We start from the raw sequence: 23,346 nt of genomic DNA on the forward strand, positions 1-23,346 counted from the left end.
TCCATGAGTGCTGGTGAAAATAACCTGCAGCACTGACACACTTTGTTAATGTCAGCTTTTTCTGTCAGCACTCAGCACAAATCACAGTTGCTCATCGTACATGATGGACAGCAGCTTGTTCAGAGTCCTTTTCTCTGCATCTGATTTTAAGGACTCCAGGGGCCTCATGTACAAAGACTTGCGGGGATTTCCTACTGAAACATGGCGTACGCTCAAACCCAAATGCCCTCCAACGTCGGATGTACGAATCTGTGCGCACGCATTAATCCAAATACATTTCGTTTGGACATCCCAATCAACGTGGAATTGAGCGCACATGTCGGAGCACCCGACTCCTCCCTGTCCACGCCCCTACTTAAATACGCAAATCATATTTAAACGAGCCCTGCACCTGCGATTCCCCTCTGTGTACGGTCAGAAAATAAAGAAAAAAGAATGAATAAGACGGGAAAAAAGAAGAACTTCACGGAAAGCGAGATGTCGGTGCTACTTTCTGAAGTGAAGGCCCGCAAAAATGTGTTCTTTGGCACGCTGTCCTCCGGCAAACACAAGAGGAGTGGGTGGGAGAGCCTGAGGCTGTCAATGCTGGGGGGTCTGAGAAGCCACACAAGCAGAGGTGAAGAAGAAGTGGTCCAACATTAAGGTGGATGTGAAGCGGAGACTGGCTGCGCACCGCTGCAGTGTGGCCAAAACAGTCGGGTGGGGGGGTGACTGACTCTGTTTGAACAGAGAGTCGGGGCAACTATGGGTGACACTGCTCTCTCTGGGGTGGTGGGAGCTCATGTGGGCGACTCTGATTACCCCCAAGCTAAATACCGATGTTTTTGTATAACTTACAACAGCGTGTTCATACAGTAACGTGCAGAAGTGCGCCGGGGAAAAGTCGAGGCTGATTAAGACATTTCACACTTTACGCACGGGGTTATTAACATTTGCCCACAGAGACGAGGGGCTTGTTAGAAAGATCTTAAACTGAAGTTTAACCAGCAAAAAACAGCAAGGAACTAACTTTAACCACCGACTAATATATATAATATAATAATGATGCTGTGAAGACGGGATAGAAGTTGGGGGCGCACACACTCAATGCGCGTCACGGGGAATAATATTAGGACAATTACAAGAATGAAGTTACTCACCAAGAAGCGACCCATCCCGCACAGTGCCACCCTGTAAGTCTGTTTACAACGATGCTGTTACTCAGAATGTATGAATCGTGCGTTGAACCAGGGCACCTCACCACAATGTTGGTTAATTGCATTTACGCATCACATATGATCTGATGAAAATATGTATGAAAATACATATGATGAATGAAAATGTTCCCTGTTAACATACAAATGCATCATGTGATGGCGCTTTTATAGCAATGTGTGTGCAGTCGATAGCTCCGATTACAAAACCGGCTCTCGCTTCAAATTGAGCTTTAATGTTGGCCTGTTGGGAATTTGATATACGTGGCTGAGATGCGGATAATTCTGTCCCACGCGGCTGGCATGGCTCGGCTCAGGGTAGACTGGCACAGTCCCAATCGGTTGGCCAGCTCCCTCTGGGATGCCCCGGTATCTATAGGAACCCCAGTGTGCACATCACCTGTGGGCACAGGCAGCGCATGGCTCCTCGCTGCGTGGCGCTCCAACGCCGGCCGCAGCTCTGCGCACAGTTCCAGGAGGACTTCCCTCAAAACGGCTAATGAGTAATCAGTCGCCATCATGTGCCAGCTAATCCTCTCTGTTGTAGTGAACACACGCTCTCTTCGAATTGCACCATTTGCAAAGTCTTCTAATACTGCTAAAGCAGCCATTGTTTTTAATGGTATGCATTGCACCACTTTGCGCTGCTTTTATATCCACTCGTGTAAATGGAGACACATGGGTGTATTAATTGTTTATCAGTATTAATTTTTCATCTATCTCAAATGTGCACATCACTGTCTGAGGACTAATTGTTTTCACATTTATTTATTATAACAGTTTCCCAACATCACCTTAGGTGTCGCCAAAGAATCAGCAGCTGCAGAAAAGTGCGTACGCCAGCCCTGAAGCTGCCGTGAGGCACCGCACAATTCCACGGTCTTTTCATTCTTGATACATCTGATCGTTGACGTGAAAAGGTGCGTACGCCACTATTTTGTGCGTATGCACGCTTTGTACATGAGGCCCCAGCTCTGCAGCAGCCACAGAGCCAGCTTTCCTCAGCAGCCTGTCCAGTCTGCTGACATCTCTCCTCTTAAAGTTGCCTCCCAGCACACCACGGCATATAAGAGAAGGCCAGCCACTAAAACATGAAGAATAAGAGAAAAGAGAAGATTTGATATCAAATCAAAGTTAGCTTCAAACTAAAATCATCTCTCTTTTAGTTCTTGTGTTTTAGTGTAAATGATTTAGTGATGCGTGGAAATATCCAAATATTCAGTGTTTCCACATGTCTGAATTAATCTTCCCTTACATCTTTTTCAACTGCCAAAGCAATTCTTTTCTCACTTTCAGAGACTGAAGCAGAGCTGTTCCTTAGAAAAATCATCCTGGTAAAAAAACATTTTTTTTAAGTCATAAAAGGAGAGAAAACACTTTAGATCAGAGGTAAAAATGGAGCAGCTGAAATGTAGCTTTGACTCACCTTTCTGGGTCCATCTAAGAGATCTTTGATCAGTAAAGTTTGTAAAGCTGGATGAAGATTAAACTGCAACCCAAACTGACAGATCTGCTGGTTCTGCTGCTCATTTGAACATGACAAATGTGCAGAGTTCAGTCACTTTAACTACAATGACTCAGTCTCCTTTGGGTTTTAGCCTTCACCCAGTAATTAGTGACAGACTGGAGGAAATGGCAAAGCACTGACTCAGCACTTTATTCTAAACATGAAGGATGAAAAATCACCAAAGTTGAGAGGATCACATGCTAAAAGAATCCATAAAAAAGTGTGCAGAAACCAGAGTGGAATTCAGAATTACACCAAAGAAGAAGAAGCTGTTTGATTTGTGTTTAAAAATGTAAAAATCCAGAAGTAACAGATGTGCAGCAGAGCCCTGCCAGCACAGAGAGATGGTGCCACCTCTTCAGAGGGCTGTGCTACAAGGACAGATTGATGGCTTACCGAGGACTGGGCCTAAAGTCAGTCAGAGTTTTCAGTGTCAGATCACCGTGGTAACAGGTGGTGATCATGACCTGCTCTGAAGCAGGTTCTGTTCAACATTTCATCTGAAGTTCCGAACAGAAAGGCTCCACCCATTCACTGATGAATTTCCAGATGTCCCAGATTAAAAAGATAAACACAGTAAATCATTTAAATGTGGTCAGGCAGAAGTGATGCATTGTTGTTTATTTCTGACATTAAAACCAAACTCAAAGATTGTTCTGATCAATGTTAAAATTGTCAGATTGTCAGCCATAACTGACAGAAAATCCATGATTCAGCTGCACAATAACAGGTCAGAGTGCAGCAAGTTGAGTCAGTACTGAGGAAGTTTGACCTTTTTAATCATCCCATTTAACCAGAATGGAATAATGTTTTCATTAGATTTCATTTTCCAGAAAAGTTTGATTTATTTATTTTTTTTCTCTAAAATGTGACAGAAATAACTTGACAGTGTTTCACGGACCAACGTCAAATGTTGACTTTAATGTAGAAAGAGTCATAAAAGGGAGAGAACCATGTTCACCATAAGCCATGGTTACACTATCAGGCCACTGGAAGCTCGTCCAACTTTCAACCCAGTGCTTTATTGTAGCCCAGGGACTAAAGCTCCAAGTTATAGACCTCTTTTTGCATTTTAACCGTGTGGCAACTAGTTCTGAAGTAAACCCACCCACCCAGTTAGCTGACGACACCACCGCTGTAGGACAAACGATGACGAGCCGGCCAACAGGGAGGAGGTCCAGCACCTGACCCACCGGTGTCTCCACAACAATCTGGGCCTAAACACATCCAAGAATAAGGAACTTATTGTGGATTTTAGGAGATCCAAGAAGTCCATGCTCCCCTCCCTCCATCAGGGGAGAAGAAGTCAAGAGGGTGGAGAGCTTTAAGTTCCTCGGAGTCCACATCTGGGCTAACCTGACCTGGTCCACCACCATCTCCTGGCAGGTGGAAAGCAGGGCAGCGCCTTTACTTCCTCAGGGAGTTAAACCAGGCCCACCTCCCTCATCACCTGCTGGTTAACCTCTACAGGACCACCATAGAGAGCATCCTGATGGTGGAGGAGGAGGTTCTAAGAAGGGATGCAGCTGATACTGAGGTGAATAGGCCAGTTATAGACAGAAATATGGAGCGGAAAGCTAGAGTTGTGGCCTAGGGCAAATAGCAACAAAGAATGGGAGGCAGTCAATAAAGATTTGTTGATAATATTAGATAGATTAGGAGGAAATACAAGCGATAGGCTAGAGAAGATGGGATATATAATTTACTCCTATGGTGTAGAAAGATTTGGGGTGCAAGAAATAGGGTTGAAAGAGTACATTTAGTTAAGTCTAGACGGCAAAAAGAGATGGAGAAATTGGTTAAGGAGTTGATAGATCATTGATCTATATAGGGAATTATTCACTGAGTGGTTCATTTTTTCTTTAGTGCAAGTTTCTTGTGTTTACCTTAAATCCAGTTGCAAAACATAACAATAAAATGTTTTATACAACCAGACCTATAGGAGATATGGGGATGTGCAACACCCTGATGCAAATGTACGACATTAGCTTCCTCCAGGTTAAAGCTATGGTAGGTAATCCTAGAGAGCTAGCATGAGAGCTAGCAAGATTCGAAAGTGTCCCCTCCTCTAAGCTCCCCCCACCCCCCCTTCCCATTCCGTCAGTGCTTCATCCAAAGCCGGTAGAACCGCGTGCGCACACGGAGCAGGGAGCCGACAGAGGGGGGCGTAGGCAGAAAGAAGAGGCATCTGATTGGTTTTTTGTAGGCGCTCCAATCCGAGATCAGCGGCTTTTTCTCAGTCCTGCAGCTGCCACAGAGGTCTGATTATTTTCGTCCCTTTTTCTAAATACATCTTGTATAGATTTCTCTCAGGATACACGGACCATTTCACCCAGTATTACAAAATGTGTTTCTGAACAGGATTACCAACCATGTCTTTAAGGATTTTAGAGAAAAAGAAGGAAAATGTCTGTTTGGTTTGTCTTTCTTTTACTTTTGTAAAGTGGTTGTTTTGTGTTGACTCAGTTTTTGCTCTACTTCCATGTTCTGTATTCCAGTCATGTTTCTAATTAAATCAGCTCCTCTTCTGTATCTTGTTAGCTTTACTTCCTATTTTATTTGGGAGAACTTGCTTCACGTTTGTATCCGGTTCAGCTGTGCTTCTCCCTCATGTTTTCCTCCAACTCCTTATTCCATTTCTCAGTTTCCACAGAGGCTGAATGAAGGAGACATTTGTACGCTCAGCAGTTTATCAGAGAGCAGATTCTCAGATTTAAGTTGAAGAAGAACAGATCTGTAGCTTCAGCTTTGTAGCTTCCTGCTGGAGATGGGAGAGGTCTCCCAACCATCAGCCTCAAACTCCACTGATTCTGATAGTTAGTCAAAGCGTCCATCAGCATCCATTAATCAGCCAAACTGATCAATCAGTCCACCTCTGGATGGTTCCAACACTTTTCTAAGGCTCTGTAATGTTTGCACTGACTGAGATATTCAAACACAACAAGTCACAGTAACAAGTTCTGCTGCTGTCGACTCTTTAAAGAAGTTTGATTCCATGATTCCATTAAACATCACTGCACCATGTTTTTGGGCCTTTAACCTTCAATAAAACAGTGAACCTGATCTCCATGTCTATCAGTTTGTTCCCATTTGCTCCAAAGTTCCTCCTGACATGTTTGTTTTCTTTGAAACTTGAATCATTTGGCTGCACAACATGAGTTTGTATGGATGGAGCCACTGGTGGAGCTGGCAGAGTTTAAGAGCTGAAGTCACTCCGTCTTTATTGAAGCAGCAGCATGTTGTCATTAATATTAATGAGAGCTCTTTTTCACTTGTTCTGTTGGACTGTTTTAACCTGCATCCTGTTGGCTTCAGCTCACATGTTTTATTCTTTATTCAGATTGAGGGGCTGCAGTTTGTCAGAGATCAGCTGTGCTTCTGTGGTCTCTGCTCTGAAGTCCAACCCCTCCCATCTGACAGAACTGGACCTGAGCTGGAACACCATCAGAGACTCTGCAGAGAAGGAACTGTGCAGCTTTCTGCAGAGTCCTCACTGTGGACTGAAGACTCTGAGGTCAGACACCATGTTTTAGTTGTTTGTTCAGATTAATATGATGTGAAAGTTGTGCTGGTCTTCATGGTAAAGTCTGTTTTCTCCTTCAGTGGTTTAGTTGATGAAATGATGATTCATTAAATAATGAGAAAACACAGTGAATCTGTCAGACAGAAACAAATCTAGAATCACTGGCTGATGCTTCTAGAGCTCCAGAGTTGGTGAATATTTCTGTCTGAAACAATAACAACAGTTTGGAGCAGCAAAACTCCAAAAGCCCGTTAATCAGCTGATACTAACAAACTCCCCTCCAACACTGTTGGAAATGAACAATCTTTGACTTGGTTAGAAAGCAGCTTTCATCACAGCAGCAGTTATCTTCAGTCAGATTCCTTCATGATGACAAAATCCAGCCAAAAAGCTTCTCCCACTAATAACTGAAAGGAAATCACTTTCAGTTGAGCTTTATTTCATGAATTCTATCAATAATTCCCTCTGTTACACAATGTCAAGTCCAACTGAAAGTGATGCTGACATTTAGTGACTGTGAGGAAAATACAAAGAAGAGTTTATCAGAAGAAGAATAACATGATTGGACGATGGATGGAAGAAAAGCTGTGAGCTAACTTGTTGCTAGGTAACAGCAGATGGAAGGAGGCTGTGAGTGTGTGTGAGCAGCTTTCCATCAGGTGAGAAATGTGTGAAAACATGCAGCAGAGTCAGTGTTTGATAGCTGTGCAGCCAAAGAGAAGCTGAACAGGTGAAGTGCTGCGACCCTGTGCAGGTGAGCCCAACACAGACACAAAGGATGATCACTGAGCTGCCATGAAGGAGGGAGGCAGGGACTGCTGCATCACTGCAGATACATGCTGTTCTGTTCCCCTGCTGGCTGTGTGGGAGCTGTTCCCACCTGTTTTATTCAGTAAGAGCTCAGAGTTGCTGTGAGCAGCATGTGAGTGAATGCAGGCTGAGAAACAGCAGATAAGAAACATGAAGCTTCATCAGTTTCTCTGAGGAACAAAAAACCAGATTCGAAGTGAAAAAAGTGCAGCAGACGTTTATTTCAGTTTGAATGTAAAGTTCATTCATCTTTCATAGTGTTTTTATTTCCACTTTAGTCTCATTTCTTCATATTTGAGATGTTTTCTGTTTACAGATTCAAACTTTCCGTCAGATTCTGAACTTTTTTCCACCTTCTGATCCGTTTTTTCACTTTCAAACTTTAGCTGCTGACCTGCTTTGAGAGCCAGGACGTCAGCTGACAGGGGGGTTAAATCCTGACTGCCAGAATACCTGACTGATTCTGATAGTTAGTCAAAGCGTCCATCAGCATCCATTAATCAGCCAAACTGATCAATCAGTCCACCTCTGGATGGTTCCAACACTTTTCTAAGGCTCTGTAATGTTTGCACTGACTGAGATATTCAAACACAAGTCACAGTAACAAGTTCTGCTGCTGTCGACTCTTTAAAGAAGTTTGATTCCATTAAACATCACTGCACCATGTTTTTGTGCCTTTAACCTTCAATAAAACAGTGAACCTGATCTCCATTTCTATCAGTTTGTTCCCATTTGCTCCAAAGTTCCTCCTGACATGTTTGTTTTCTTTGAAACTTGAATCATTTGGCTGCACAACATGAGTTTGTATGGATGGAGCCACTGGTGGAGCTGGCAGAGTTTAAGAGCTGAAGTCACTCCGTCTTTATTGAAGCAGCAGCATGTTGTCATTAATATTAATGAGAGCTCTTTTTCACTTGTTCTGTTGGACTGTTTTAACCTGCATCCTGTTGGCTTCAGCTCACATGTTTTATTCTTTATTCAGATTGAGGAACTGCAGTTTGTCAGAGATCAGCTGTGCTTCTGTGGTCTCTGCTCTGAAGTCCAACCCCTCCCATCTGACAGAACTGGACCTGAGCTACAACACCATCAGTGACTCTGCAGCGAAGGAGCTGTGCAGCTTTCTGCAGAGTCCTCACTGTGGACTGAAGACTCTGAGGTCAGACACCATGTTTTAGTTGTTTGTTCAGATTAATATGATGTGAAAGTTGTGCTGGTCTTCATGGTAAAGTCTGTTTTCTTCTTCAGTGGTTTAGTTGATGAAATGATGATTCATTAAATAATGAGAAAACACAGTGAATCTGTCAGACAGAAACAAATCTAGAATCACTGGCTGATGCTTCTAGAGCTCCAGAGTTGGTGAATATTTCTGTCTGAAACAACAACAACAGTTTGGAGCAGCAAAACCCCAAAAGCCCGTTAATCAGCTGATACTAACAAACTCCCCTCCAACACTGTTGCAAATTAACAATCTTTGACTTGGTTAGAAAGCAGCTTTCATCACAGCAGCAGTTATCTTCAGGCAGATTCATTCATGATGACAAAATCCAGCCAAAAAGCTTCTCCCACTAATAATTTAAAGTAAATCATTTTCAGTTTGGACCTTTTTGCTCCACTTAATTTATTTAAATGATGAATTAGCTAAAAGTAGAAAAGTCCTGGGGCGGTCGGTGGCGTAGTGGGTTGAGCAGCCGCCCCATGTAGAGGCTACAGTCCTCGCTGCAGCTGGCCCCGGTTCGACTCCCGCACCGACCTGCCCTGTGCTGCATGTCTTTCCCCTCTCTCTGCCCCCTGCTTCCTGTCTCTCTCCAACTGTCCTATCATTAAAGGCATAAAAAGCCCCAAAAATACTTTTTGTAGAAAATTCCTGCAGCAAAAAGGGTTTTTTTGCAATAACTCCAAATTTATAACAACGGCAAGTTTATAGGCCAGACAGAGAGAATGCCAAGCTACCACCAAACCACCAAGTTCCTTTTTATTCTTTATTAGAAATTCCGTTTCCATGTGGGACTGAATGTGAAGCTGAATGAAAATGATAGCATTCAGCTTTGGTAGCAGACATTGAGATTTCTCCCACTGGGTCTCCAGTGGAACGTGGTGGAGCAGCACAGATGTTGGCCTTCAGGCTCCAGTCACCCACCCTCCGTCCCTCTCAATTTCTTTTCTCAAATCAATCTCTTCAACCTCACATCTAATAATAAGAAACTTAAAGTGTTTCATGAAAGCAACATATTTCTGTTTCTAAGGCAACGCTTTAGTCCAAATTCTGATTGTTTTCAGCACAAAATCATCCTTCTTCATCCACTGACATTGAACAATGTGTTCTTCTCTCTGGTTTGTATCAGAACATTCCAAGAAAAACAAGGTATCAGGAGGAGGGAAAAGGCATTATTCCTTCTTTTTTTGTCTTAAAAGAAGACAACTGTAAGTGTGCAAGGTATTTTCATACAAAGTAACTGACTCTAAAGACACAAAAGCTGGTGTAACACCCTCCCCATTATCATCAATGACCCTAAGAGGGAGGAGAAGAGACGGGTGGGCCAGAGGAGTGTGAGGTGAGGACAGAGAACAGGGAAAAGAATGATCTTTATTCATTTAAAATGCTCTCATATTTTCTTTAAAACTGAATCTAGTATCACCAGATCGAGGCAGTTTATAACTGAAGATTACTAAGTGTTTCAACACCTCGGTGTTCACATTGAAGGCATCTAGCTTATTCATGTTGTTTTTTCTGCATAACTCTCAAATTCTAATGGATATAGATACATATTTGCTGTACAAAGCTTTATTGAAAACTTTAAAAATTCACTATTCAGAAAAATGTGACACCCGTTCAGCTAATTGTGTTGTGCAGTTTCAAGTCAACGTGTATTTTAATCTGGCAACAACTGGCCTCTAAAGATGGTTCTGGATTGAGAATATTGTCATAGAGCTGTTTGTTCCCCCATTTTACAACATAATCAGGCACCCATTTTTACCTCTGACCCTCTCCAGTCCATCAGGACTTAACTGAGGGGTTCAGTGGGAACTGACTTTCATTCCACCTTAATTATTCCAAATGTAACTGCATCAAATTATGAGAGAATTTATAAAACTGTCATTAACCGTGTTGAGTTGGTTCCTTTTTGGGGGTTTCAGCTAAAGTGGTTTCAGTGCTTCCAGAATGTTCCCTAAATAGAACCTTACTTGGATTTTCAGAAGTGAACTTGAATTTATTTCCATACTTTTAAAGATGTAATCAGAAGATCTCAGACAGTTTGCAAATCTCTAAGTATTCATTTCACCACGTAAGCACAGAACATTATCAGAAAGTATAAGAGAATCCCACAAAAGTTAAAGAAATTCATTCTAATTGTAATATTTTTCATTTATTTCTTCAAACAAACACAAAAACTGAATTAAAAAAGAAAATATGGAGAAATCAAAATAAAATGAAGAAATAAATGATTTGGAGGGATTAAATAGATCAACATTGCAAAGGAAACTAATACAGGAATAATAAATCAAAATTAGAAAATTAAATACATTCTAATTGTAAAAATGTATTCAATTCAAAACTGAGTCACAAAGTAAATAAATAGCAAGATTAACACAATTAAACCAACAAACAATAGAATTAAGGCAGAAAAATGACATTCTTTATCTTAGTTTAGGCACAAATTCTGTTTTTTCTTATTATTTTAGTTGAATTTATCATCTTACAAACTAATTTATTGAACTATTCATATATTTTGTATATATTTCAGATTATGGCTGTTTCAGTCCTCCATAGAGGAGAGCCCAGAAGTAACAAGTGATCACCTTTTTTTTTTTTTTTTCCAATAACACCGTTAACCCATAGTCTCTAATGTTCACTGTTACGGCCCGGCTCCTGAACATAAAATGGAGACGAACAAAAGGGGTTAAACAAGCTGTTCATTGTTAAAACCCAGTCCGCGTTAACTCTCAGCACACACATCAAGCAGAACGAGTGTTGGGAGTCCACACAGTAAACAGGAGACTCTGGGGTCAGTTCCCTGCCTGTAAATATAGTATCATTTCTATGTAAAATCTATAAAATGTCTTTTTGTTTCCTACATTTCAATTTTGAAAATCAGAAAAATCTGAAAATTAAAATCTGAAACTGAAGGAAAAAGAATTCAAACACGAAAAAACACATAAAATAAGATTTGAAATGAAAATGCATCAAATAATCTACAACCAAATAACATCAGAGTAAAATCATCTGTTTTAACTTTGAATGAAATTTCTTTTTAAAGAATAAGACTTGACTTTCAGTTTCAACTGATGGAAAACTCATATATCGACCCAGTTAACCCTTTAGGCGCCAAGATTGTTTTTTGAAAATACTGGATTTTGACATTAATATTTCAAAAGCTGGTGGCTGAAAGGGGGTGAAAGATAGATGCCTACTGTACATTAGAAAAATGTTGCCCATGGTCCATAGTTTATGTGGGGTATGAAATTATTGATCTAATTTGCATATTATGACGTCATCAGATGGCAGCCATTTTGAATCTCATTATGTTCAGGAAATATTGGAATTGAGTGATTATGAACTTGTTTTTTTAAAACTTTTTTTTTCTTTTTGTCTATTTATCATCATCTATAATGATCAGGGAACAGGAAAGCAACAATAAAACAGAATAATGTAGTAAAATATTACTATATCATCATTACCATATAGTAGGAAAACACATGCGAAAAGTTCCCTATATTTTTTCAGGAAATGGTGGATATTGACTTGATGTTTGAACTTATTTTCTTTTACCATCATTCATAAGGAGGAAACCAACAATAAAACAGGATAAAGTGGTAAAATACTGTCATCATTAGGCTACCATAGGGTAGGAAAACACATGCAAGAAGTGGAAGACATTGAATTGATTTTTTTTTTTTTTAACCTGTTCAACCTTATTCATAATGATCAGGAATGAGGAATACAATAATAAAACAAGTGGTAAAATGTCAGGATCATTGCGCTGGCGGATAGGCAAAGCGCCGCGGCACCGGGGGCTGGATGGAGAGAGCGCATGCTAAAGATACCAGACCCACTTCTCCCACCCCTGATTCCTCGACCAACACCTCTACGGACACTGCGACCGCGTTCCCCACTACCACCCACTCCATTGAGGCTGGATAACGGCAGCGAATGAGTTGGAGTGTGTGTGTGTGCTTGGAGAACAGCCTCGCTTCGCATGCCGGCACCATTGCCTTCGGAAGTTTCACCGTGGGAAGCATGAGTGCTCGTCCGATCCTCCTCCTCATGAGGTAAAAACTCTCCTTCGGAGTCGGAATCGGCAAATAGCATGCTCAATACTTCCGCACGGTTCAACTTCTTACAAGCCATGGTGTTAAAAACTCACTAATAGTTCGCTGACAATAAAAATTCGACTCACACGTCTCTACAGAAAAGCTCTGAAAAACTGCTTCCGTCTGAGCTCGCGCGGCTTTTTTGCACTGCCTTATAAAGACACTGTGAACGACAAAATGACTACAAAATGACATGAACTTGGTCTTGTTTGAAAGGGTAACATGTTTGCCAACTAGTGGTAGGAGGACTGAACACCTTATAGCCCGTTTAGTTTATCTACAGACTGTTTTGTTTATGCTGACGTCATGTCGCAATTCTGCGACTTTGGCGGTTAGAGGGTTAAACTCCATGTAGAAACAGCTTTGGTAGCGAGCATCTGTACTGATCTGCTCTTTAGTCCAGTGTTTGGATTTCCTGAAGATAAGTCTCTAAGCTGAGCTGCTGCCTGCTGTGTTTCTGTCTGCTTCTACATCATGTGACTCTGATGGAAGCTGTGATGTTTAAAGACTGAATGGAAACACTGAACTTAACACTCTGACTCCTCCTTGACTTCAGCTTTGTAGCTTCCTGCTGGAGATGGGGGAGGTCTCCCAACCATCAGCCTCAAACTCCACTGATTCTGATAGTTAGTCAAAGCGTCCATCAGCATCCATTAATCAGCCAAACTGATCAATCAGTCCACCTCTGGATGGTTCCAACACTTTTCTAAGGCTCTGTAATGTTTGGACTGACTGAGATATTCAAACACAACAAGTCACAGTAACAAGTTCTGCTGCTGTCGACTCTTTAAAGAAGTTTGATTCCATGATTCCATTAAACATCACTGCACCATGTTTTTGTGCCTTTAACCTTCAATAAAACAGTGAACCTGATCTCCATTTCTATCAGTTTGTTCCCATTTGCTCCAAAGTTCCTCCTGACATGTTTGTTTTCTTTGAAACTTGAATCATTTGGCTGCACAACATGAGTTTGTATGAATGGAGCCACTGGTGGAGCTGGCAGAGTTTAAGAGCTGAAGTCACTCCGTCTTTATTGAAGCAGCAGCATGTTGTCATTAATATTAATGAGAGCTCTTTTTCACTTGTTCTGTTGGACTGTTTTAACCTGCATCCTGTTGGCTTCAGCTCACATGTTTTATTCTTTATTCAGATTGGAGAACTGCAGGTTGTCAGAGATCAGCTGTGCTTCTGTGGTCTCTGCTCTGAAGTCCAACCCCTCCCATCTGACAGAACTGGACCTGAGTCTGAACACCATCAGTGACTCTGCAGCGAAGGAGCTGTGCAGCTTTCTGCAGAGTCCTCACTGTGGACTGAAGACTCTGAGGTCAGACACCATGTTTTAGTTGTTTGTTCAGATTAATATGATGTGAAAGTTGTGCTGGTCTTCATGGTAAAGTCTGTTTTCTTCTTCAGTGGTTTAGTTGATGAAATGATGATTCATTAAATAATGAGAAAACACAGTGAATCTGTCAGACAGAAACAAATCTAGAATCACTGGCTGATGCTTCTAGAGCTCCAGAGTTGGTGAATATTTCTGGCTGAAACAACAACAACAGTTTGGAGCAGCAAAACTCCAAAAGCCCGTTAATCAGCTGATACTAACAAACTCCCCTCCAACACTGTTGGAAATGAACAATCTTTGACTTGGTTAGAAAGCAGCTTTCATCACAGCAGCAGTTATCTTCAGTCAGATTCATTCATGATGACAAAATCCAGCCAAAAAGCTTCTCCCACTGATAACTGAAAGGAAATCACTTTCAGTTGAGCTTTATTTCATGAATTCTATCAATAATTCCCTCTGTTACACAATGTCAAGTCCAACTGAAAGTGATGCTGACATTTAGTGACTGTGAGGAAAACACAAAGAAGAGTTTATCAGAAGAAGAATAACATGATTGGACGATGGATGGAAGAAAAGCTGTGAGCTAACTTGTTGCTAGGTAACAGCAGATGGAAGGAGGCTGAGTGTGTGTGTGAGCAGCTTTTATATCAGGTGAGAAATGTGTGAAAACATGGAGCAGAGTCAGTGTTTGATAGCTGTGCAGCCAAAGAGAAGCTGAACAGGTGAAGTGCTGCGACCCCGTGCAGGTGAGCCCAACACAGACACAAAGGATGATCACTGAGCTGCCATGAAGGAGGGAGGCAGGGACTGCTGCATCACTGCAGATACATGCTGTTCTGTTCCCCTGCTGGCTGTGTGGGAGCTGTTCCCACCTGTTTTATTCAGTAAGAGCTCAGAGTTGCTGTGAGCAGCATGTGAGTGAATGCAGGCTGAGAAACAGCAGATAAGAAACATGAAGCTTCATCAGTTTCTCTGAGGAACAAAAAACCAGATTCAAAGTGAAAAAAGTGCAGCAGACGCTTATTTCAGTTTAATGTAAAGTTCATTCTTCTTTCATAGTGTTTTATTTCCACTTTAGTCTCATTTCTTCATATTTGAGATGTTTTCTGTTTTCAGATTCACACTTTCTGTCAGATTCTGAACTTTTTTCCACCTTCTGACCCGTTTTTTCACTTTCAAACTTTTGCTGCTGACCTGCTTTGAGAGCCAGGACGTCAGCTGACAGGGGGGTTAAATCCTGACTGCCAGAATACCTGACTGATTCTGATAGTTAGTCAAAGCGTCCATCAGCATCCATTAATCAGCCAAACTGATCAATCAGTCCACCTCTGGATGGTTCCAACACTTTTCTAAGGCTCTGTAATGTTTGGACTGACTGAGATATTCAAACACAACAAGTCACAGTAACAAGTTCTGCTGCTGTCGACTCTTTAAAGAAGTTTGATTCCATGATTCCATTAAACATCACTGCACCATGTTTTTGTGCCTTTAACCTTCAATAAAACAGTGAACCTGATCTCCATTTCTATCAGTTTGTTCCCATTTGCTCCAAAGTTCCTCCTGACATGTTTGTTTTCTTTGAAACTTGAATCATTTGGCTGCAAAACATGAGTTTGTATGGATGGAGCCACTGGTGGAGCTGGCAGAGTTTAAGAGCTGAAGTCACTCCGTCTTTATTGAAGCAGCAGCATGTTGTCATTAATATTAATGAGAGCTCTTTTTCACTTGTTCTGTTGGACTGTTTTAACCTGCATCCTGTTGGCTTCAGCTCACATGTTTTATTCTTTATTCAGATTGAGGGGCTGCAGGTTGTCAGAGATCAGCTGTGCTTCTGTGGTCTCTGCTCTGAAGTCCAACCCCTCCCATCTGACAGAACTGGACCTGAGCTGGAACACCATCAGTGACTCTGCAGCGAAGGAGCTGTGCAGCTTTCTGCAGAGTCCTCACTGTGGACTGAAGACTCTGAGGTCAGACACCATGTTTTAGTTGTTTGTTCAGATTAATATGATGTGAAAGTTGTGCTGGTCTTCATGGTAAAGTCTGTTTTCTTCTTCAGTGGTTTAGTTGATGAAATGATGATTCATTAAATAATGAGAAAACACAGTGAATCTGTCAGACAGAAACAAATCTAGAATCACTGGCTGATGCTTCTAGAGCTCCAGAGTTGATGAATATTTCTGGCTGAAACAATAACAACAGTTTGGAGCAGCAAAACTCCAAAAGCCCGTTAATCAGCTGATACTAACAAACTCCCCTCCAACACTGTTGCAAATTAACAATCTTTGACTTGGTTAGAAAGCAGCTTTCATCACAGCAGCAGTTATCTTCAGTCAGATTCATTCATGATGACAAAATCCAGCCAAAAAGCTTCTCCCACTAATAATTTAAAGTAAATCATTTTCAGTTTGGACCTTTTTGCTCCACTTAATTTATTTAAATGATGAATTAGCTAAAAGTAGAAAAGTCCTGGGGCGGTCGGTGGCGTAGTGGGTTGAGCAGCCGCCCCATGTAGAGGCTACAGTCCTCGCTGCAGCTGGCCCCGGTTCGACTCCCGCACCGACCTGCCCTGTGCTGCATGTCTTTCCCCTCTCTCTGCCCCCTGCTTCCTGTCTCTCTCCAACTGTCCTATCATTAAAGGCATAAAAAGCCCCAAAAATACTTTTTGTAGAAAATTCCTGTAGCAAAAAGGGTTTTTTGCAATAACTCCAAATTTATAACAACGGCAAGTTTATAGGCCAGACAGAGAGAATGCCAAGCTACCACCAAACCACCAAGTTCCTTTTTATTCTTTATTAGAAATTCCGTTTCCATGTGGGACTGAATGTGAAGCTGAATGAAAATGATAGCATTCAGCTTTGGTAGCAGACATTGAGATTTCTCCCACTGGGTCTCCAGTGGAACGTGGTGGAGCAGCACAGATGTTGGCCTTCAGGCTCCAGTCACCCACCCTCCGTCCCTCTCAATTTCTTTTCTCAAATCAATCTCTTCAACCTCACATCTAATAATAAGAAACTTAAAGTGTTTCATGAAAGCAACATATTTCTGTTTCTAAGGCAACGCTTTAGTCCAAATTCTGATTGTTTTCAGCACAAAATCATCCTTCTTCATCCACTGACATTGAACAATGTGTTCTTCTCTCTGGTTTGTATCAGAACATTCCAAGAAAAACAAGGTATCAGGAGGAGGGAAAAGGCATTATTCCTTCTTTTTTTGTCTTAAAAGAAGACAACTGTAAGTGTGCAAGGTATTTTCATACAAAGTAACTGACTCTAAAGACACAAAAGCTGGTGTAACACCCTCCCCATTATCATCAATGACCCTAAGAGGGAGGAGCAGAGACGGGTGGGCCAGAGGAGTGTGAGGTGAGGACAGAGAACAGGGAAAAGAATGATCTTTATTCTTTTAAAATGCTGTCATATTTCCTTTAAAACTGAATTTAGTATCACCAGATCGAGGCAGTTTATAACTGAAGATTACTAAGTGTTTCAACACCTCGGTGTTCACATTGAAGGCATCTAGCTTATTCATGTTGTTTTTTCTGCATAACTCTCAAATTCTAATGGATATAGATACATATTTGCTGTACAAAGCTTTATTGAAAACTTTAAAAATTCACTATTCAGAAAAATGTGACACCCGTTCAGCCAATTGTGTTGTGCAGTTTCAAGTCAACGTGTATTTTAATCTGGCAACAACTGGCCTCTAAAGATGGTTCTGGATTGAGAATATTGTCATAGAGCTGTTTGTTCCCCCATTTTACAACATAATCAGGCACCCATTTTTACCTCTGACCCTCTCCAGTCCATCAGGACTTAACTGAGGGGTTCAGTGGGAACTGACTTTCATTCCACCTTAATTATTCCAAATGTAACTGCATCAAATTATGAGAGAATTTATAAAACTGTCATTAACCGTGTTGAGTTGGTTCCTTTTTGGGGGTTTCAGCTAAAGTGGTTTCAGTGCTTCCAGAATGTTCCCTAAATAGAACCTTACTTGGATTTTCAGAAGTGAACTTGAATTTATTTCCATACTTTTAAAGATGTAATCAGAAGATCTCAGACAGTTTGCAGATCTCTAAGTATTCATTTCACCACGTAAGCACAGAACATTATCAGAAAGTATAAGAGAATCCCACAAAAGTTAAAGAAATTCATTCTAATTGTAATATTTTTCATTTATTTCTTCAAACAAACACAAAAACTGAATTAAAAAAGAAAATATGGAGAAATCAAAATAAAATGAAGAAATAAATGATTTGGAGGGATTCAATAGATCAACATTGCAAAGGAAACTAATACAGGAATAATAAATCAAAATAAGAAAAATAAATATATTCTAATTGTAAAAATATATTCAATTCAAAACTGAGTCACAAAGTAAATAAATAGCAAGATTAACACAATTAAACCAACAAACAATAGAATTAAGGCAGAAAAATGACATTCTTTATCTTAGTTTAGGCACAAATTCTGTTTTTTCTTATTATTTTAGTTGAATTTATCATCTTACAAACTAATTTATTGAACTATTCATATATTTTGTATATATTTCAGATTATGGCTGTTTCAGTCCTCCATAGAGGAGAGCCCAGAAGTCACAAGTGATCACCTTTTTTTTTTTTTTTTCCAATAACACCGTTAACCCATAGTCTCTAATGTTCACTGTTACGGCCCGGCTCCTGAACATAAAATGGAGACGAACAAAAGGGGTTAAACAAGTTGTTCATTGTTAAAACCCAGTCCGCGTTAACTCTCAGCACACACATCAAGCAGCATGAGTGTTGGGAGTCCACACAGTAAACAGGAGACTCTGGGGTCAGTTCCCTGCCTGTAAATATAGTATCATTTCTATGTAAAATCTATAAAATGTCTTTTTGTTTCCTACATTTCAATTTTGAAAATCAGAAAAATCTGAAAATTAAAATCTGAAACTGAAGGAAAAAGAATTCAAACACGAAAAAACACATAAAATAAGATTTGAAATGAAAATGCATCAAATAATCTACAACCAAATAACATCAGAGTAAAATCATCTGTTTTAACTTTGAATTAAATTTCTTTTTAAAGAATAAGACTTGACTTTCAGTTTCAACTGATGGAAAACTCATATATCGGCCCAGTTAACCCTTTAGGCGCCAAGATTGTTTTTTGAAAATACTGGATTTTGACATTAATATTTCAAAAGCTGGTGGCTGAAAGGGGGTGAAAGATAGATGCCTACTGTACATTAGAAAAATGTTGCCCATGATCCATAGTTTATGTGGGGTATGAAATTATTGATCTAATTTGCATATTATGACGTCATCAGATGGCAGCCATTTTGAATCTCATTATGTTCAGGAAATATTGGAATTGAGTGATTATGAACTTGTTTTTTTAAAACTTTTTTTTTCTTTTTGTCTATTTATCATCATCTATAATGATCAGGGAACAGGAAAGCAACAATAAAACAGAATAATGTAGTAAAATATTACTATATCATCATTACCATATAGTAGGAAAACACATGCGAAAAGTTCCCTATATTGTTTCAGGAAATGGTGGATATTGACTTGATGTTTGAACTTATTTTCATTTTTTTGTCTTTTACCATCATTCATAAGGAGGAAACCAACAATAAAACAGGATAAAGTGGTAAAATACTGTCATCATTAGGCTACCATAGGGTAGGAAAACACATGCAAGAAGTGGAAGACATTGAATTGATTTTTTTTTTTTAACCTGTTTAACCTTATTCAAAATGATCAGGAATGAGGAATACAATAATAAAACAAGTGGTAAAATGTCAGGATCATTGCGCTGGCGGATAGGCAAAGCGCCGCGGCACCGGGGGCTGGATGAAGAGAGCGCATGCTAAAGATACCAGACCCACTTCTCCCACCCCTGATTCCTCGACCAACACCTCTACGGACACTGCGACCGCGTTCCCCACTACCACCCACTCCATTGAGGCTGGATAACGGCAGCGAATGAGTTGGAGTGTGTGTGTGTGCTTGGAGAACAGCCTCGCTTCGCATGCCGGCACCATTGCCTTCGGAAGTTTCACGGTGGGAAGCATGAGAATCAGAAAAATCTGAAAATTAAAATCTGAAACTGAAGGAAAAAGAATTCAAACACGAAAAAACACATAAAATAAGATTTGAAATTAAAAATGCATCAAATAATCTACAACCAAATAACATCAGAGTAAAATCATCTGTTTTAACTTTGAATGAAATTTCTTTTTAAAGAATAAGACTTGACTTTCAGTTTCAACTGATGGAAAACTCATATATCGGCCCAGTTAAACTCCATGTAGAAACAGCTTTGGTAGCGAGCATCTGTACTGATCTGCTCTTTAGTCCAGTGTTTGGATTTCCTGAAGATAAGTCTCTAAGCTGAGCTGCTGCCGGCTGTGTTTCTGTCTGCTTCTAAATCATGTGACTCTGATGGAAGCTGTGATGTTTAAAGACTGAATGGAAACACTGAACTTAACACTCTGACTCCTCCTTGACTTCAGCTTTGTAGCTTCCTGCTGGAGATGGGGGAGGTCTCCCAACCATCAGCCTCAAACTCCACTGATTCTGATAGTTAGTCAAAGCGTCCATCAGCATCCATTAATCAGCCAAACTGATCAATCAGTCCACCTCTGGATGGTTCCAACACTTTTCTAAGGCTCTGTAATGTTTGGACTGACTGAGATATTCAAACACAACAAGTCACAGTAACAAGTTCTGCTGCTGTCGACTCTTTAAAGAAGTTTGATTCCATGATTCCATTAAACATCACTGCACCATGTTTTTGGGCCTTTAACCTTCAATAAAACAGTGAACCTGATCTCCATTTCCATCAGTTTGTTCCCATTTGCTCCAAAGTTCCTCCTGACATGTTTGTTTTCTTTGAAACTTGAATCATTTGGCTGCACAACATGAGTTTGTATGGATGGAGCCACTGGTGGAGCTGGCAGAGTTTAAGAGCTGAAGTCACTCCGTCTTTATTGAAGCAGCAGCATGTTGTCATTAATATTAATGAGAGCTCTTTTTCACTTGTTCTGTTGGACTGTTTTAACCTGCATCCTGTTGGCTTCAGCTCACATGTTTTATTCTTTATTCAGATTGTGGGACTGCAGGTTGTCAAAGATCAGCTGTGCTTCTGTGGTCTCTGCTCTGAAGTCCAACCCCTCCCATCTGACAGAACTGGACCTGACCTACAACACCATCAGTGACTCTGCAGCGAAGGAGCTGTGCAGCTTTCTGCAGAGTCCACACTGTGGACTGAAGACTCTGAGGTCAGACACCATGTTTTAGTTGTTTGTTCAGATTAATATGATGTGAAAGTTGTGCTGGTCTTCATGGTAAAGTCTGTTTTCTTCTTCAGTGGTTTAGTTGATGAAATGATGATTCATTAAATAATGTTTTATTCTTTATTCAGATTGGTGTACTGCAGGTTGTCAGAGATCAGCTGTGCTTCTCTGGTCTCTGCTCTGAAGTCCAACCCCTCCCATCTGACAGAACTGGACCTGAGCTACAACAAGCTGAAGGAATCAGATGTGAAGGAGCTGTCTGATCTTGTGGAGAGTCCACACAACAAACTGCAGACTCTGAGGTCAGACACCATGTTTTAGTTGTTTGTTCAGATTAATATGATGTGAAAGTTGTGCTGGTCTTCATGGTAAAGTCTGTTTTCTTCTTCAGTGGTTTAGTTGATGAAATGATGATTCATTAAATAATGTTTTATTCTTTATTCAGATTGGTGTACTGCAGGTTGTCAGAGATCAGCTGTGCTTCTCTGGTCTCTGCTCTGAAGTCCAACCCCTCACATCTGACAGAACTGGACCTGAGTCTGAACTACCTAAAGGAATCAGATGTGAAGGAACTGTCTGATCTTGTGGAGAGTCCACACAACAAACTGCAGACTCTGAGGTCAGTAGAGGGTTGGAGGACCATGCAGCTCTCAGCTGTATTTTATTAGACTTTATTTATTATTTATTATATTTATTAAAGCTGATGACAGATGAGGATGCTCTGAAACACTCCTTTATCTCCTCTCTTCTTTCTTCTCTCTACAGATGGAAGCCATCTCTTCAGTGATGGTGATGAACAGGACGATGTGAGCTGAGAGGAAGAAGCAGCAGCAGCTTGTGTGCAGAGAGACTGACTGGATGATGATGTATATCATGTTGATGTGTTTATATTCTGTGTTTTTCTTCCTTTGGAATAATAAAGTTAAAGTTGTTAGAAATGATCAGTAATGAAATGATCAGTAATGAAATGATCCATAAATCCAGCTGCCATCACTACCTGCAGTTCCACCTGAAATTAAAGAAAAGCCAGCGTGTAAAATCTGTCACCTGTTTTATTCTCTTTGCTTCCAGCTTGACCTGGTTACATCTCACTTTGTTTGATTCTGATGGATTTGATAAACACCCATCAGTGGAAATGAGAAGCTGTCAGTGTGATTGCCTTCTTTTATGATTTTATTGCCTTCTTGTGATTTTATGTAGCTGTACAGCACTTTGAATTGCCTTGTGTATGAATTGTGCTCTAGAAATAAAATTGCCTTGCCTTGATTCAGTCAGAGACGAGCAGCTTTAGAGACAACTAAGCTGAATGAAATGTGGGGACCTGGAAGGAAGATCTTTCTCTCTTTTCACTTTGGATGTTTTCATCTGAAGGTTTTTGTACAGGCTGCAGGGATCATTTCTCCCTGTGGAGACCAGACTTCCAACACCTGCAGCAGTAGGTGGCTGAATGATGGAGTTTAACTTTCTGTATCTGCAACTCACAGCTGCTCTGTTTATTCACAGCTGAGAAATCATCTTCCTGGGGATGACCATAACCTTTATAAACATCACCGCTATCTTTATTAATATCAGGAATCAGTCTGAATGTTTCTGGTTCTTTCTTCTGGTGCCAGAATACATCACCATTAATGACCAACTCTCCTGCTCAGTGTTAACCGGTCCTGAATCAGCTCTGCTGCCATGGCAACCAGCGCTGTAGAGACACAGACAGACAGATGAAGTGACAGTGTTTGCTCCAGGTGGAGTTTGCTGGCTCCTGATTGGCTGGAAACACTCACCTGAACACAGACAGCACAGAGCAGCGGCTGGGAGGAAAAGCATTTTGTGCAGCGCTGCTTCCTCTGGTGAACCTGGGGAGAAGTGACGCTCTGATGCAGCTCAGGCCAAACAAGGACGAGCTGTGAGATCAGAGCAGGGCCCCCCCGTGCTTTCTAACAGCTCCTCAGAGCTCCCATCAGCCCCTGCGGCCCACAGAGAAGTCCGCTGCTGCTGAGTGACAGCTCAGCTGAAGCTGCTGTGTGGTTTCATGCTCTTCATTTGAATCTGACGGCAGATGAAAAACAAATCGGGGTCACATGATGCACAAAGCCTAAAAAACATTCATGTTCCCACAAACACATTCAGCTTGGTGGTGAATTTAGTAACACACTCTGTTATCTGTTGTTTAACAGCTGGGATGAAAATGCACAACTACAAATCCACACACCTCCTCAACTCTGATTGAACTCTTCAACGTGTTTGACTTCATTCAAACACATTGAACACATTTTATTTATTTTTTATTATTTTATTATATACTTATTATACACTTATTTATCCAGTGTTTTTCCTCATGTGTTTGTCGGTGTGATGTCGTGTGTGAAATGATGCATGAATTTGA

The 23,346-nt window shown here is 40.7% G+C and overlaps 1 protein-coding gene across 9 annotated transcripts in view; it reads left to right on the plus strand.

The window, feature by feature from the left end:
* The window catches only part of LOC142385491 (NLR family CARD domain-containing protein 3-like), a 250,038-nt gene extending 226,908 nt beyond the window's left edge, over positions 1–23,130 (plus strand). For 8 of the 9 annotated variants that reach the window (XM_075472086.1, XM_075472087.1, XM_075472091.1 and 5 more), the window contains 6 exons: positions 13,494–13,667; positions 15,479–15,652; positions 20,778–20,951; positions 21,095–21,268; positions 21,412–21,585; positions 21,732–23,130. In XM_075472086.1, the coding sequence (XP_075328201.1) occupies positions 13,494–13,667; positions 15,479–15,652; positions 20,778–20,951; positions 21,095–21,268; positions 21,412–21,585; positions 21,732–21,753 (892 nt within the window). In that variant the 3' untranslated portion in view covers positions 21,754–23,130. Of the gene's footprint in view, positions 1–8,015; positions 8,190–13,493; positions 13,668–15,478; positions 15,653–20,777; positions 20,952–21,094; positions 21,269–21,411; positions 21,586–21,731 lie in introns of all 9 variants that reach the window. The other variant, XM_075472092.1, reaches the window with a different exon arrangement.
* Positions 23,131–23,346: the final 216 nt, after the last annotated feature.

Source organism: Odontesthes bonariensis, chromosome 8, assembly GCF_027942865.1.
Source record: "Odontesthes bonariensis isolate fOdoBon6 chromosome 8, fOdoBon6.hap1, whole genome shotgun sequence".
Classification (NCBI taxonomy): domain Eukaryota; kingdom Metazoa; phylum Chordata; class Actinopteri; order Atheriniformes; family Atherinopsidae; genus Odontesthes; species Odontesthes bonariensis.